At 40.9% G+C, this 18,058-nt stretch overlaps 1 protein-coding gene across 1 annotated transcript in view; it reads left to right on the top strand.

The window, feature by feature from the left end:
- ACER3 (alkaline ceramidase 3) overlaps nucleotides 1-10,853 on the top strand; it is a 56,322-nt gene extending 45,469 nt beyond the window's left edge. Inside the window, exons 8-11 of the mRNA XM_085066862.1 lie at nucleotides 158-259; nucleotides 2,446-2,550; nucleotides 4,073-4,118; nucleotides 4,628-10,853. Of these exons, the coding sequence (XP_084922988.1) occupies nucleotides 158-259; nucleotides 2,446-2,550; nucleotides 4,073-4,118; nucleotides 4,628-4,681 (307 nt within the window). The 3' untranslated portion in view covers nucleotides 4,682-10,853. The remainder of the gene's footprint in view (nucleotides 1-157; nucleotides 260-2,445; nucleotides 2,551-4,072; nucleotides 4,119-4,627) is intronic.
- The last annotated feature ends 7,205 nt before the right edge of the window (nucleotides 10,854-18,058 follow it).

Below are 18,058 nucleotides of genomic sequence, written 5' to 3'. Positions count from 1 at the left end.
TTGATATTTTTTTCTTTTGGGGAAAAAACCAAATTGATAAATCATTGTATTTATATATAACAGTATTTCTGTATGTTACACATATTTAGTGTAGTATGTATATTTCTGTATCTTAAAGCATTCTAAACTAACCTTTGTGTTATTTCTCTCCCTCGAGGGTATACCCATGGCTTAGAGGTCTAGGCTATACATCTTTAACTGTATTTTTAATGGGATTTTTTCTCTGGAATGTGGACAACATTTTCTGTGATAAATTGAGGTGAGTTTTTTACCTTTGTCTGGATAACTCTTAATAGCATTTTAATATAAAGATTGGATTATTTCTGTGGTGTATATTCAAGTCCATCTCATTGTATGTATGGTATGCTGCCTACAAAACATCCATGAGGTTTTATCCAGATTACTCATGACTAGATTCAGCACTCAACAGGATTTTCTAAACTTTTTTTATCCATTAACAAATTTATTTCCTGATATTTCTCTTTAACTTCAAATTAAATTGATGGAATGTCACCGAAGTAATTTTGAGGATCTGTGGCTGACTAAAGCCTGCTATTCACACCTGATTTCATCTGAATGTGTTTTTATCTTGCTAGTTTGGGTTTTTGTGTTTCTGGTCTTGCCATTTCCCAGGAAAATACCAAAGCAATAGTTCAGCAGGTTAAAGAAATACCTATTACAATATCCATGTTACCAATAAACAACATCTAGTTGCAATGCACGTGTTGCGGAACAAACTGGAGGAGATGGAAAGGTTAATTCCAGCACCCAGAAAAATACATTTTTGACAATTTGAAATGCTGTTACACCACTGAATCTGTGTTGTTCAGAATTCCCCTGGCAGGTTGCTTTGTCAGAGCCAAATAATAGTGCTAAAAAGAAGTCTAAAGTTTTCCATCCCTTCTGGCTCTGTAGTCCCTGCACTAGGTTAGGCCAACTGAAAGTTAACTACAACCCAGTATTCTTGAAACTTTTTTTTTTTTAATGAATATAATACATGATCCTCATCCCTAGAAGTACTTGATACAGATGGGATAGAGTAGTTATTTGGCAGCACAAGTGGCTGGGTTTACAGTTACCTTGCAAATATTGGCATCAGGGTTGATTTTTGCAGCTGCCTCACATCACTGGTGAGATCATAACCCCCAATTCACCAGACCTGCTGAGCTGCTGTGGGTCCATGGGGCTTTTGAACTGGTTCCTTGGCCCAAAAGTTACACCAGCTGCTAAGGTGCTTTTTTCCATCCTCACTTCATAAGGGGAAAAAATGTTAGTGTCTTTCCTGTAATACTTGTTTGGTTATGGTGCTGGAAAAAAAATAAATATGCTTGTTTACTAGCTTTAATCAGACATCTGCAGAGCCTTGGATTTCTCCAGGTGGTACTATAATTTGAACCTTCAGAGAAAATACATTTCAATTCCTTGAAATTTTTTATTCTCTGAAGGTCTAACTTGTGAATCATCCACCTACCTACTCTGTTTGGTTTTAAAGTTCAAAACTGAGCTTTGATTCAGGTGGGTTTTTTCCATATTTTGTTAAATCTGCAGCTTATTTTAAAAAATAAAAGGAAAACAAAAGATCTGTTGCACTCAGTTTCTCTGGTTAGAACCACAGGCTTTTGAATTTGAGCTTTGAAATTCTTGTGTCAGGCTGACAGTCTGTGTGTTCCACTGTGTCATTGCTGGGCTGACTTAGTTGAAGCTCTGTGCTAATACTTGTGACTGAGCAGCTTTGGACCAATGTTATGTTAAGCAATTACCAATGTAATGTTAAGCAATAAGGGCATATTCCAGGAGCTGCAGATTTTTCTTCCTAAGACATGGAATCATCGTTTTCCATTGTTTGTTTTGACTGAATGTGAAATGAAAGTGAAAAAAACCCAAAAAGACAAGCAGATGCAAACATTTGCTCCCCTATCAACCAATATAGGCATTATCTGCAGAAGCCTGATGAGCAGGAGAAATAAGAGCAATGTAGTTCCTTCTCTTTATTTCTTTATCTCCATCCCTTAGCCCCTTCCCAAGTAGTTCACACCCCATAACTACAAAATACAAAGCATGTTGGTGAAGTATTTCAGACCCTCTGCTTTAATTGGTTCCTCACTAAACACCCATTTTGTCCCTGTTTTAGAGTCCAACAGAGAAAGGAGAATGGTAGAATTCATTTGGGACTGTGGGGTGCCATAAATATATTCCTTGAAATTCGAGTGCAGAAGTAATTGATCACTCATATGAAGAAATGTGTGTTTTCTTTGAATGTATAAGAAAGTCAGTTTGCTGATATCTCTCTGTACTGGCATATAAAGTATAACTGCTGCTCCTCACCTGTCAAGCACATGCCCTAGATACAAAAACAATAATGTGTGATCTGACAGTCCAACACTGTGATTTGAGATTGCTTAACTGGGAAAAAATATCCCATTGCATGGTATTTCTTTCTTTCAGAGCACTACGAGAGAAGATGCCTCCTGTGGTGGGAGCTGTGACACAGTTTCATGCATGGTGGCATATTCTCACAGGCTTGGGTTCTTACCTTCATATCCTGCTAAGGTAGGAAATGTTTTCTAACCTGGATGTTCACAGAGATCTTATGAGTTTTCTCAGGTTCAGATGTTCTTCAGAATGTTGTATCATCCAGAAGAGCAGGAAAATGACTGGTGCAAGGTTTTTTTCCCTCTTTGCTGCTAATCCAAAAACTCTCAAAAACTAATTTATATTCCTCAAAATGTAATCACTAATCTTTAAATAGTCATGGTTCTTCAAGAAAATTTAATTCAGAAATGAGAACCCTGTGGCAGTTAAACCAAAACTATTTGACAGTATATTAATTTCAGAATGTAAGCCATTAATACCTGTCTGTTCTTCAGCAGCAATTCTGAAGTACTTAAACATGTTTAAATTTAGGAGCTTAACTAATCTTTTGATACGCGCTGTCGCTCCTGAAAACTAGCAGGCATCCTGCTGTAGTGCAGAAAGGTGATGGCTGAAGTAATGGTAGTGGAGCTGTTTCAGAAGAGCAGGATATTAGTTTGAAGAGGAGACTTAAACAAGAACATAAGTTATCAAGTCTGCAGACAGCAGATTTTTGTCTCAATTTTGCTCTGTACCACCATCTAGTGGAGCCAGAAGCAAGAATAGAATGTAAGCTGAAATCTGTGAAGAATTTCTACAGTTTGTTCATCATATAATGAAATAATATTTTACCACTTAACCCTAACTAAGAGAATGTCTGTTTTACATATACATTCTGTGTAGTCTAGGAAACTTGATTACGTATCAAATTTTCTACATCTAACATGGTATTCACCTTTTTTGTCAGATGTTAATATACCTAGTCAAAGGAAAATGCAAGGAAAATAAGTACATTTCCAATAGATGATCTGATAGCTTATATTTATATTTATGCATATATATGCACACATATGTACCTATACATATGTAGATGAATATATACATAGGTACATTTAAGTATATGTATGTATATATAAAATATGTCAAGGTATATGGAAAACAGTTTCTCCATTTTGGCTTACAGGTTGTCTGCTACCCTAAAGAGTTTGCAATAACATTTTTAAAAAATTCTTTACAGGAATCAAGCATAGAAAGGTTTTTCCAGCATGCCACAAAGTGGCATCACCACTTAAAAAGCATGAGATCATTTACAGGAAAAGATCTACTGAGAGGAGAAAGTGTCTAAGAAAAAAACTGAGATACAGAATCAAGCTATGCTGCTTTTTTCCCCCTTAACACCTGCTGTATTCTGTGGTACACTGATTTAATTTCATCTTTCTAAAATGACAGGGCCTAGTCCCTGTTTAATTTTATTTTCTCAGGGTTTCTTTCTTTCTCCCCAGATAGGCAATATAGTAAATTCATTTGCTGATTAGTCTAGTACAGAGGGATTTACTGAAAGTTAACATCTCCTGTTTTGAATATATCTAGGCAAAATGGGTAGTTCTGCAATCACAGAAGCAATTATTTTCTAGTTGGAAAATAAAACTGGGATCAGGGCATCATTATTTTATATGTTGTATTATACATGAAACTCTAAGTATGCTTTTTTCCTTCTCAGTTTATATACAAGGACACTTTTCCTGAAACACAGGCCAAAGGTGAAGGTAAGCAAACAGTATTATGTGTTTATTAATGTACATTTGGATATCTTGTGCTCTGAACTTGTGTTGGGGCTCAGTAATTACGCCTGTTAGGGTACTGTCTTTGACTTCTGCTTATATCCCAAGAAATGCAATTGGAATTTTCACAGAATCAGAAAATGGTTTGGGTTGAAAGGGACTTTAATGATTATCTAGTTTCAGCCCCTCTGCCATGGGAAGGGACACCTTCCATGGACCAGGTTACTCTGAGCCCCCAGGTTACTCCAGCCTGGCCTTGAACATTTCCAGGGATGCATCATCCACAGCTTCTCTGGGCAACCTGTGGCAGTGCCTCACCACCTTCAAAGTAAACTATTTCTTCTCAATGTCCAATCTAAACTTACTGTGTTTCATTTTAAAGCCATTCCCCTTTCATCCTATCATTAGATTATGTTTATTAGTGTTTGGTTTCTGTTCCAACAAATATAATATTTCAAGGAATCTTTCCCCTATTCCTGTTTTTCTTTTAACAGTTTGTTTTTGGAATATGGCCTGTTCTTCTTGTGGAGCCACCCAAGAAGCTTTGACTGAGCCCTGGGCAGCCACATGCAATCACCTGGCCTGGCTGAATAAAGCATTTCAACAGTTACTCTGGCTGAAGTGTCAAAATTATGGATCAATCCAAGTACCATTGCTATTAAAGGACTTCTCTGTGCTACGAGGCCAGTCGGCTGGAACAAAGAGCTGGCACACTAGGGAAATGGCATTTAGTACAGCTTTATTCTAAGTTGTTAAAACAAAGATTAAGACACAAGGTTTTTATGTATATATTGTATAGCTGATGATACTGAGGTAATATTTCGTGCTGGTCACAGAAAACTAACCATTTTTGAAGTGGATTGCATACGTTTTTTCATTCAGTTTTTTGTTCTTTCTGTGGTCTCAACTAATATTAGTAACTGAATGACAAAACCAGGCCATTGATGGCCAAGCTAAGCGTTTGTGTGGCCTATAGTGAACTGAATGCTTAACCCAAACTACTTTAACCTTGCACTTTTACACAATTAATGAAGTATGTAATGATTGATTTAGGGCTTTATTCTATCTTGCTTTTCCACAGTCTCCTTTGCAATTTATATTTTAAGCAAAATAGTTGGGATATCTGTGCCATTTAGTTCATTTTGTTCCAAGCTTCCATTTCCTCTTTAGTCCAACTGAGAGGTTCATCATGGAGGATGTTCCAGGGTGTGACCAGCAAAAGACACTGAAATGGTGAAGCCTTATAGGTGTTCTTGTTTATGTTTGGAAACTGAATTCCTAATTTCTTTGACCAGTGATTCATCACAGAATTCCAGAGTGACTGTAGGAACATAAGAAACACTCTTTTTTATTTTTTGTAATTGTTATTTACATACCTTCCTTTATATCCCTGCCATTAACTTTCCATTTCCCATTCGTACTACAGATTGACAAACACCTTATATGTGCTCTAGTGCAGCTTTGAATTCATCTTTCTCTTATTTTACAAGTCCTAAATATTGATCTGACTTTCAGGAGCATCTTCTAATTCAGAAATATTGAAGGAGGAATAAAGAACAATACTAACCTGAGGATATCCACAAATATAAGTGGCAGCACTTTGCTTGCTCTTAATCTATCCCATGGTTAGTCTGGGAGAAAGTTGACCACCTTTTAAAACCAGACTTTGGGGATTAATGGGATGACAAACCCTCTGTTTTCTGCAATTTTTATTTACCCAGCTGATGGAAGTTAGAAAGTAAATGTAAAGAAAACATTAAACTAACACAGTTTTTCAAAATATACCTCATATGAAGGCTGTGGTTTTGACTCTCTTGATTTTGTGGCAACTAACAGAGTCTGTCTCTGTGCCTACTTGCTGCCATGCTATGCAATTTTTGTCTGCTTTTGATGCTCTGAACCATTTATCCTTCTTGCCATGAAGAAAAAGGGAAATGCTCAGACTGATCCAAAATCCCATTCTATATTGATTTACAACGTGCTCACAGCAGCAAAGCATGGTAATGTAGCTGTCTCCCAGGTCTCAAAGTCCTGACCACTGAACAATCAGTGCTGGCTAAAATGGTCTCCTCCCTTTAACGTCTTTTCCTCTGTTTGCAGTTTCTCTGCATCTTCCACGTCCATCAGTAACTCTCCTACTGATGTGAACCTCCAAATAAAACTGTGGCTTTTGTTATGTGATGACCTTGGACCCCTGAGATCAAATAGCCTCAAGCTCTGGGATGGAAAAAGATACTTAACCTTGAGTGAGCTCAATGAGGTTTAAGCACGTGCTGATAGCAGTGCATTTCAACCTGTACACTCCTATAAAGACACCTGAAGGGTAATTTTAGAACAGCTTTGGTATCACTAGGCTCCAGTTCCATGGACGAGGTTAGCATCTGTGTTGGGGAATTTGAGTGCTCTTCAGACTGAAAGAAGTTAGAAGAACTAACATAGAGGTAGGAAAAAGCTGTTATTGATCAAGTGTCTTTAATTATATAGAAGGCGTATTTTTGTAAAGAGATTTGAGAACTGTTTAAAAAATGTAGCTTGAAAATAAGTGCCTGCCTGTTCACCTCCAGGCTTTCTCAAGCATTTTTCCGACCACTGTATCCCATTTTCTTATTTAGAATGTTTACATATGTTCATGAGTTAGGGAAGGAGTCCCATAAGAGAAGCAAAGTGCAGCAGAAGTGCAGCAGCAAGACATATCTACAGTCACTTATGACATCTGCTAGGTATGGTATTATTTTTATGAAAGTGAACAAAACCTTTATTTCAGTGGCCTTAGTTTTGTTACTGAAGGATCTGGGGGCTCTGTTTAGTTTAGTAATTGCAAGAACTAGAATGTCCTGAAAAGCCACTTTCATATTGCTCAAGCATCTCTACAATGTTATATTTTAAAGAAATTTGTTAATTCTTCTACACATTTGCAACGAGGAAGTGTATGATGGGGGAGGGGGGGTGTCAGATCTCGTTGAATTTAATTGAATTGCCAGGATTTTTAAAAAAAAATTGAGAAGCTCTTATTTTAATTTTATACTGCTGTTAGTTTTTCATTCATGTACCATTTGCCATTGATGTTTTTATCTTTAAAAAATTATGCAAATTGGCTTCTTCCTACATTCCAAATAACCAAAAACATGCACATCTCTACCACCCTGCCAGCAACCTTCTTTTCAACAGGTTATATTAGACCCTGAAGAATGTAATTTCCCTGTGTATCCTTCTTAGCATAAATAATCTAAAATCATGGGTGCTTTGGTTTGACTGCCTTACTGATCTTGTGAGTGATATTGAAAATGACAGGCCAGTTTTAACTGCATGTCACTGTAATTCAGACTGCCTTTTCTAGTGCCTAGAAAGACATACATTCTTACACCTGTAATGTGTTAAATGTCTGTTAATTGCTTTTTATTTATATCACTTGTATGACAATGTTTATTTTTTTTGTACAGACCTTAGAGCAGTATATCCCAAACTTTTCTTGCACTCCATCTTAGAAGGTCGTGTGTGATCCTATTTTTTGAGTAGGATTCAGTAGGATTCAGCAGCTACTTTAAAGAGAATTATGGAAGTAGCAGGTGTCATGTGATATATGAATTCTACAGGATGTGTTGGACAGATTTGATAGCAGTGAACTCTTCTATTCCTTAACATCTATGAAGAGCCAGGAAATCTGCCACCATACGACCATCAGTTTGACACAGATGAACATCAAGTAGCTCTGCAGTCCTTGAGCTAAAAAATTATTTCTTGGAAATAAGAGGAAAAACTTCAAAATTACTCTCGCAGTACAGATCAAACCCATACCTTATTCTGGGAATCTAGATTTTTTGGATACAGCTCAAGACATGCATTCTCCAGAACTGAGGGTGTGAAGGGGAATTGCATCCATGTTTCAAAGGCAGTGTTGCTGGCTAGCAGTATTAGTCATCTCCAGACTTCATCTTAATGCTTTTCTGTTAGCACAGGGATGATATGCTGCCCACAAGTGTTTAGAAAAATACCCCCTAGTCAGAGTTGGAATGTGCAGCCTTACCACTTGCCAAGCTACCTCTGTCACGTATTGTACCATGCCTGTGCCCTTAATTATGTTTGCCTGAACGTGTGGACATCAGAGTAGCCTGACTTAGACCATGCAGCCCCTGAGAGTGGCAACACTATTGTATTGATTCATGGCTGACTCTGTTCCCTGCCCATCAACATCCTGACTTGTTTGGTGTCTGTCACTTACAGCTTGTGCTCAGGCTGCCATTCATCTGTGTGTAAGTCTGGCTGCTTTAGAGAGAGATTCAAGTGGGAGGACTTCAGACAAGTGTAGCAAAATCTTTTGGGAGGGATATGGTGGAAAATACTGCTTTATAATTAGCTTTAATTCTTTTTTAATCCTGTTCTGTGCTGTCTTGCTTGGCTAAAGCTGAATTGTCTGATTTGAAACACAGTTGGTTCTTTTGGCTGCAGTAGATTTGCTTGTAACACCTGGTTTCAAGCAGCTGAATGTCTTTTTCAGCAAACACTTCCATGTGAAACTCAGCAACAGAAAATCCTCCCAATACCACCAGTGTTTCTCACAGTCGCTACCACCTTGTTCAATCTCCATTCAAGAATTTCACTAATACTATTTTCTTTAAACCTGTTTCTCTCTGTGGTTATATTACAGCATTTAATAGCAGGTGGTGAAACAATTCAGTACAGCACTGCTCAGTCAGAGATGAGCTGTAACGAAGCAGCACTGCTGTCTCCTTAAGCAGACATCACAATTCGGGAACACACATCCATTTGGGGGAATGTGTGCCCCATAATTTAAATTAAAGTATTCAGGTAAAACTTTCAGTTTACTTTGAACTCCATCTGCACTTTATAAGTAGGCAGTAGGAGGCTTTAACTGCAAAGTGCTGTTTGGCTGTGAGACTTCATCATGAAGAGGGATAAATGATGGAGTCTTTATTACACATGAGCAGAGCAAAGCCAGAAGGAGATTAAGAAATCTTACATGAAAAGAGAATAACAAAGATTAAGCACAGAATCCCATAGTATTACGTCAACCACCCTCCTGGTATCTGCACTTTAGATACTTGAATGTTTTGCTGTTTATGCATTTAACTTTCCATGTTGACTCTGCACTCCTCACCACAGAAGTGATGTAGTTTCTGTTACATTCAGTTCATTGCAGGTGACTTAGGGGCTGTTTTATGAGGATAGAACATGACACGGATTGTTTTGTACATGAATGCATTTCTGATCAATCTGGAATGTCCTCTGCCAGCTTTGTTTGAGTCTGTAACCTAAAGACAGAGAACATTCTGTGTAACTATTTGGATTGGTTTTGGGCTTCTTTGTTCAGTTTCTCACGCACAACTGCCTACTGCTGCCAAGTGCCTGATCTCACTGTTTCAAGGCTTTTCTGAGAGCCAGGGTCTGTAAGACAGAGTCTTTGGTAGGTGGGGTCCATTTTTGTTTAAAATTCTCCTTCTGCAGGAATCACAGTGGTCTTTTCAGTGGCTTTCCAGTTAGTTATCCAATACATGTCTGCCTCTGTTTGACTCAGACGTGAGCCTGACTACCCACCTTTCTGATACTGTTGCATCTTTGCAGGCTTTGAAAGCTGGTTGAGGGGTTTAGCTGTACAGCAGGGGTTTTTTTGAATTGTGTAGTTCAGTGTCAGGCAGTGTGAGGGCGCAGCAGTCAAGCAAGCACTTTATGCAGAGCCCCCTTATTGGAGCTCCCAGCCAGATGCTCTAAACAGGGCTGGGGATAGGGGGATTCACATGTACAATTTGGGAGGCAGGTTTGACGCCTGAACCTCTTACTTTACTTTAGAACTCTCCCATTTTACTTGTTGGATATGTTTAGGTTTGACTAAGTATGTAATTGTAGATTAAGAAGAACCAAGTTCAGAGTTCATGTGAGGCCCTAAACCAGTGCCTGCAATTTTTTTTTAAACACAGATTGAATCTGCATGATGTTTAAGAGCAGAGTGTTAAGATTTTTTAAAATGCAAAGATAAAGGGTCTTTTGCTTATTTGTCCACATAAATAGCTATAAGCACAATCTTATATTCTTACTTCTGTTCCCAAAGCTCTGGAACATATATATGTTTCTCCAAAGACAGTGTTAAGTAGAATGGCTTTGTAGCAAGTTATGTACCAAAATGTTTTCTACGTTAAAGCAGTAGAAGAACTTTGTGTATATTGTTGCTCCCTGGGTTTTGGAAGAGAGGGTTTCAAGCAGCATAAGCAGTAGTTACTCCTTAGACTGAACTTGATTTTCCAAATTAATGTTGACTGTTTCATGTTGACTATTTAATGCACAGATGATATTACTGTCTGATCAAACAACATCTATCTACCTGTAGTGGACAGGAAATCTCCCATGCATTCCGTGACCAAACTTTCTAACATTGACTCTATTAGTTCTAACATGTAGTTTCTCTTCCTGAAATTCAGCACATTGTTGCAGATAGATAACAACACTGTGACAGATGAGTAGCAGTTGACTCGTAGAACCCAGCTATGTTGAGAAATGCTTTTTGACAATTTTGATACACTGAACTGACTCTTCGTACCAAACCAGCTGGTAACTAACATTATGCTTATATGTGTCAGCATATCTTGTTTTCCAAAGCACAGTAGCTTTGAAATATTTAATATATTTCATTTGTTATTCATGCTGCAGTCAAGCACTAATTTGTGTCTTTATAGTTCAAACTATTAAAGAATTTTGTTTTAAATACAACTTTTCCCAGGTGTTTCTTGACTTTTGTGTTGCACAGGGCTAGCTGGTTCATCTGGATGCTATTCAGTAGATGGGTGGTTGTGTCTTGCCTTGGTGGTGTGCAAGTAGAACAGCAGGATTTGTGTGTCCTGCATGGATGGGGAAGCTGCTTGCCTGCAGCTAAGAGCCTCCATGGCAGTAGAGTTGGCTGTAAATACTGCAGGACCATCTGCCCTTCAAAGGCCTCCCCAGCACACACAAGGTGGGGATGGGACTTCAGGAATGTGACGTGGATGAGAGAGAAAAAGGCAGGAGTCAGGTGAATGTGCAGGCAGCCCAGAGAATGCAGTTTGCACACCCTTTGCTTCAGCCTTTTCCTGTTCCTTTCAGTGAGAGAGGAGGATGATCACTGCAGGGCAGGACCTCTCCAGGCAGGAGTTGTGGACAATCAGTCTCTAATCCAGCAAGTCTCATCACACCCTAGCAGCCAGAGTCTGGTAGTGACCATCAGGTGTTCTCTCCACTTCTGGCAGCTTTCCCAGGTGCTCAGAGACCCCAGTTTCTCCTTCTTATCTCTCTCTAAGCTGTGTCTCTGCAGGGACAACCTGGAGTTCACTATTCAGGGGCCAAGCCACAGGTCAGGAATCTCAGAGCCAGTGGTGTAAATGGCTGGGGGAAGCTGTGCCACCTCCCCTTGGTTGTGCTGCATACAGAGGCACATCCAGACTCTGCAGACAAGCGTTGCCAGAACTCTGGGGCTGGGTGAAATCCAGCTTTGCATATTGAGCTGTGGCTGGCCTAGAACTGAGTAATACTTTGAAATTTCCCTGGGGATAAAAACATTGTGGTTCTGTCAAAGCCCTCCTCCCAACCAGAAAATTGAATTTTGAGCTTGACAATTCCCTTTCAAGACTGCCAATTTACTTGCAGCTCTATGAATTTCTCTTCCCCCAACTTCAACTACCCCCTTGTTTTGTGGTTGTTTTTTTTTTTAATTCAGCCTGTTCAAAGGCAAAAAGTAAAGGTCTATACTTGCACCACTTAAATCCCAGTGGCTCCAATCAGAGATTTGGCTGTTCATGGTGCTGTATGGAGACTGTTGCTGCCAGTTGGCAGAGGAGCTGACTATCCAGCCTGGATCTTTGTTGCTAAGTTCATGGAGATGGATGAGCTAATGGAGTCCCTAATGGAGCTGTGATGGGTCTGTCTCTTCTGTGGAAGATTTTTGAGGGCTCCTCTGATGAGTCCCCATGGGGACAGGGACCACGGTTGTGTTGGCATGGGAGAGGATCAACAGAGGCAGGACAAGGACAAATGTCTGGATTCAAACTCAGTCACACAAGAGGGGATAATGTGATGAACTCAAGGAGAAGTCCCTTGAACCCTAAGCAGGAGCAGAGCTGGGATGATGTTCTCACCTTTTGTATGTGAGGGACTCTGCCAAGACAGAACTAATGTGTAAAGCACTGTGTGAGATGGACAACCTACAAGCAGAAACTTTACAGACTTACTTTAGACCTATTTTGCAATCACTGTGGTTAATTTAGCATCTTGGCTCCTGAACTCCTTTCCAAGGTGAGTCACCCAAGCTGGGTAACTCACCTTGCTCACATGCAACACCCAAGGCTCTCAGTGCCATGACACTTTCCAGCTGCTACAGCAATACAAATAGCCACTAAAAACATCCAACCTCATTAATCACCTTCGCTCAGACTGACTGTATAATTAGCATGCAAGAGGCACACACCACTTAATGAAATTAGCAGTAATTAATGGCACTGACACACATGTAGAGCCAACACAGGCACCAGCTGCAGCATGGGGTGTGCAAGTCCTGTGGACCTCGTGCCCACGGCACAGCACCCAGCAACAGCTTGGGACATCGAGGGTGCTGACTCTGATCTGTCATCATGGAGATCAGCTAGGTGAATGCTAATGAACAGCAGCTTGCATGATCCCACAGAAATGGAATTAAGCAAGTTATCCTGCTGATGTAAACTGATGACAAACCCCAAATATTTATAGGCTGGCTGAGTATCAGAGCTGCAGTGATTTATGTGGATGTCTAACCTTAGCACTGCTTTCTCCTCATAGCTGGTGTGTTGACTCAGTGCCGAACAGCGGAACGGAGTACATTTGTTAAAATATTGCAGTATTGTAAAAGCCTGGGGACAAATCCAACTTCTCAGGTAAGAGAAGTGATGAACAGAACAGCCAGATCCACTCTGCAGCCAGGCAAACCTGTCCAGGCACTTGTGAGTCATTGCTTCACAGGTTTTTATTGCTTAACAGGGTTTTGCTCATTTAGAGTCCTCTGAGGGTTGATTTGTTTTGGGGTTTTTTTCTTCTATTTGTTTGGGATTTTTTCTTTAATCATCTCATTTTTAACATCCCACCTCGGCTGGAATGAAAGCAAGATTAAGTGCTAGCTACAAAATGAAAAACAACAATGAACCTGCAAGACACAGCATGAAAACAGAGCTGCTACAGAAGGGATATTTTTATACAGGTTATCTGAAAAACAAACAAACTCCAGCTGTTTTCTTGCCGCTGACATTAATTAAAGCAGGAGGGCTGATTAACGCTGTGGACTTGTTTCTGCTGAAAATCTCTCTGCCACATCCCCCTGGATTTGACAGTTCGCTATCAATTTGCTTTGCAGCCAAGGCGCTCATGCACATCCCTCCGGAGTGCTTGTGGCTCCTCAGTAACGCCCAGGACATCTGATACTAAGTGGCTTTGTCCATATGCTCACCTCATGTGGTGCTCATGTTCAGGATGGAGTAAAAAGCCTTTTTCTCATGCCATGAGCTGTGTTACATCCCAGCAGATCACTTTGTCTCCAGTAAGCATCGCAGGGCACATCAGCAGCCCCTGGTCAGGTTTGTACAACCATGAGAGCAACAACCCCAGGCCAAACTCATGATGATCAGGCTTTAGGGGAAATCAGTGTTTAAACATGGTAAGGGCAGAACCCTAAATCAAAATAAAAACCTGGCCATTCTTGCCTTAATTAGATTCAACAGTGCTAAACACAGTGCTGGAGGCAATTACCTCCAGCAAGGGTGATGATTTATGTCTGGAGTGGAAACAACCTCATGTGGAAAGGCTGGTGGTAAAGGAGAACATCTCTTTACGACCTCTGATTCCAAATGAAACCCTGGTGTTATTCTGCCTGAACCTATGTCCAGCTTGGCTGTCTCTTCTTAGAGAGCCACAGTTTAATTATATATATATATATATATATATATACACTGTCTGATAATATCAGAGATGGCAGCTTGAAACTTCAAGCTCCTGATGCTTGAAGTTAAAAGTCAGCAAGTTAAGGAGGGCAGGAGGAGTCTCATTTTATTCATTAAGGTGTGACAGTAGTTTTAAGTCTCATACATGGGCCCTGGAAAGGAACATACATCTATATGAGCTGTGAAGGTATGGTTCATGTCAATGTGAAGACTGAAACCCTACTGCACTTGCATTAAAGGACATTTTTCTTTCTTGGCTTGGCTGATGAAAAGTGACCGATGTGATTGCTGCAATCACCTGCACTCACCCAGATACAAGGCTGTGGGAGCTCTCCTGACAGAGACCTCAGGTTGACAACATTGATCTGTGGGTATGACTGGAGCAATGCCTCTTCAATTAAGGTGTCCAGAGGAAGGGACAAGCTCTGTGTCCCTGGCTGAACTGTCTCACTGATTGACTCACCCTTGGGTAAAAAGTGGCACACAGCCATGCTGTGGCAGTGGGAGCAGACCCAGAAGCATGGGGGTGTTTGTGCCTGGGACTTGCCCTGTTTCCCCTTGGGGACAAGATGAGCCAGAGAGGGCTGGCACGATGTTCTATCCCTACAGCTGCCATGCCCTAGCACAGCACAGCCTCTTTGAAACCTCTGGTGACAGGGATCCTACAGCCTCCCCTGCCTGCCCACCCTAAAGCTAGACTTGGAAAGTATTCCCCAATAGCTCAGTTAGATACAAGCCTTGTCCCTCTTTGGGCATTTTATCTTGTAAGAAGCTGAATGCAAAAGGGATTTTCATCTTCCTTCTTTCTCTAAATTATTGATGATTCACTAAACTGGAATTTTTTCTAAATTTTTTTCCAGTCTTCACAGTTGAAATAGGAACTTTTGAAACACTTTTTCCTTTATCTCTTTTTGGCTTCAATGCCCTCTTTTTAGCAAAGACATCTAACAATGAAAAGACATTTCACTGGCTGCATGTATCATCAGCCATTAAAACACCATATGCAAAGATGAAGTAATCTGGATGCTTTGGGATGGATTTATATTCTTGGGCAGTAAGATTTCCCAACCTCATATGTGGTGATTGGTCTTTTTGTGCTGTATGACTACTGCTGGGTCTGTTTTTTCTCTCTTTTTCCCTTTTAAAACACACAGATGTGCACATGAGACAGTGCCATCCCCCAGGGAAATCTTTGAGCAAGATCAGGGGCTCCCAAAGGATGCAACACCCAGGCCAGGCATCCCAAACCCCTCCCACCAGCCCCATGCAGCAGAAATTATCTCTCTCCACAGTCCAGACTACCTGAGGTCCACTGTATGCTCTGTGGCAAGTCCTGGGAATTTAGGTTGCAAACAGTTACCCAGGTGAAACAAGAGGCTTCACTGAGAATTAAAGGTAAAGCTAATAATTTTGTCTTTTCCTTACCAAATGCTTCACATGATTGTTTGCTAACTAATATAGCCTTTTCTTTTTAACTGGCAAGTGAGTGAGATGACTTGAGTTACTGAGAAATAAGGAGGACTTCAGATTGTAAGGAGGACTGCTGGCTGCTGTCCCCGATGGCTAGCCTGTATATTAATTATTTTCCTGCTGATTCAGAGGGAAGATAGCCAAGCTGTGATTCAGCCCTACCTCTTCTTGCAACACCTATCATTTCCCTAGATCTCCTCTCCAAGTCCCAGCCAGGTCTGGCAGCGCTTTGTTAATGAGAGCAGTAATTGCAGCACAAGCCATACATTTGCAGAGTCAGGAGAGAAGTGGAGTAACTCTGCTTTCTTCCACATTGCAAAGCAGAAGAAGCTAACTGTGAGCTGGATATAATTTTCTCCAGAAGATGAACTGATGTTTACTTTTTTGCAGGATCAGAGGGTTCCTGGTTTCTTTACCACTGCTCTCCACACAGACTGTGCAACACTGACTCCTTTAAAAAAAAAGCACTGAGACTCTGAAACACAAAAAAAAAAAAAAAAGCCCAAATTCTCAACTCCTGACCACTGTCCAGCAGCCAAGATATGCCTCCTTGTGTGAGTGAAAGTAGATATGACACAGATTTAATGAGTCAACACCTTCTTGGCAGCACTGCAGGTCTGCTCAGAAACACATTATTCGTTTACTTGACTAATGTAGTTGTGCTGTGCAAAAAAAACCAGGAGAAAGCTATTTGGAGGGCCAAGTAAATCAGGTTTGGAAAGAAACCCCACAGCTAACTCAGCAGGGTTTGCTGAAGCTTAGGCAGGCCTTGGACATATCATAATTTTGGGGTTTGTGGAGAAGCATTTCTGAGAACCTTCTGAAGACTTAGGGGGCCTTCTAATCATGTTTGCAATGCCTGATGCTGCACTGGTGATACAGAGCATCTGAAGTTAGAATCATGGAATGGTTTGGGTGTAAGGGACTTTCAAAGATCATCCAGATCCAGCCCTACTGCCATGGGCAGGGACACCTCCCACAAGAGCAGGTTGCTCAGAGCCACATCTAGCCTGGCCTTGAACACCTTCAGGAACAGGGCAGCCACAACTTCTCTGGGCAAATATTATTGTCATGTTCTCCTCAAGACTGAAACATTCCCATTCTCTAAAACTTTGTTTAAGAGGGGAATCGAGGTCGATGAGATGCCACTGGTTTTATTATCATCTGGATTACTCGTGTGTGAGTGGACCATCTGCTGGTAACCACCAGTCTCATCAGCAGTGCTGGATAATTGCTGCTTTTCCCAGTGCATTTAAAAAAAGCATATCCAGAGCTTTTAAAATTATGCTTGAGTTCGTTTCTCAAACTGGCAGCAATGAAAAACTACTGGTGTCAAAGATCTCTGAAAAAAGTACATTTGGGAACATCTCCTTCTCCTACATAGCCTTTTTGGCTCCAATACAGTATTTTTCCCCTAAAACATACAACTTGCAGAGGAGGAAGCGGCAGAAGTCAATCACCAGATACTGCAAGAAGCGAGGATGATTTCTGAGCAAGCGTTGAGTACACAAGTCGAGGCTCTTATGAACACCCAAGCACAGCATCTCAGTCACAGTTCAGGGCTTAGATGAGGATGTTAGGAAGTGCTTTGCTCATGGGGTTTTCACGAAGAATTACATCACTATTGTTTTTTTCCCCCACAGCCTCGGCTCTACCTTTCCAGCCTGTCTGTACTGCAGCAAATAAATCTTAACTGCGCTGATGGTTTTATGCTTGCCCTGGGTTTGAAGCTAAGCCCGGATGAAGCTGAGGAGTGGAGGTGACCTCTCCAATTAATACCCAAGCAATTTCCCCTGGGCTCTGTAATTGGAGACACCTGGGAGCAGATTCTGGAGTTGGTTTCCTCCCCAACTGCAGGAGTCAGCACAAGTGCTAGAGTTGGCTGCACACCGATGTTAAGTCAAGGTTAGGCTGATAAACAATACATAGAAGGAAGTACCCTACAAGCCTCCTGGACATGCCCTAAAGCTGTTCCTTGCTGAAGAAAAGGAAGTTGTAGAATGAAAATATCTGGCCTGGAAGTGATGGGGAAGTGCACAGGTGTCAGGTTGCCATGGGGTGATAGTGATAAAAACATGAGTTCATGGCTTCTGGTGCAGGGGCAAAAAGGGACTGCTGGAACACATGGCCCACTGTGGCAAAATATCCTGACCCCCTCCAAAACCTCCATTTCCTTTAAGAGCAATGGATGTGAGGGGCCAACCCATGGGTCCTGGCAGATGTTGGAGGTAGCTCAGTAAGAAATATATTGCATAAAATTAATAAATCCCTGGGGAAATTTGTCCTTTCAGATCCTCTGGCCACTAATCTTATTGTCTTGTCTTGTAGGGAATCATCTGAGTCACCTTTGTCTTCTTCTGGCAGCTCTGCTCTACCTTCATGGTAGCAAGGACTTGGTCAAGGTGTTCCCCTGAGGTCCAGCATTTTCCTGCTCCTCCTCCCCAGGTATGGCCACTCCAAAAGCCAAGGAGGGCATTCCAAAATTAACATCTGAGGACCACTGCCTGAAAG

Source organism: Lichenostomus cassidix, chromosome 1, assembly GCF_008360975.1.
Source record: "Lichenostomus cassidix isolate B80296 chromosome 1, HeHo_3.0, whole genome shotgun sequence".
In the NCBI taxonomy this organism is placed as follows: domain Eukaryota; kingdom Metazoa; phylum Chordata; class Aves; order Passeriformes; family Meliphagidae; genus Lichenostomus; species Lichenostomus cassidix.
The sequence above is the reverse complement of the archived record's forward strand: the minus strand, read 5'-3'. Positions and strand labels throughout refer to the sequence as shown.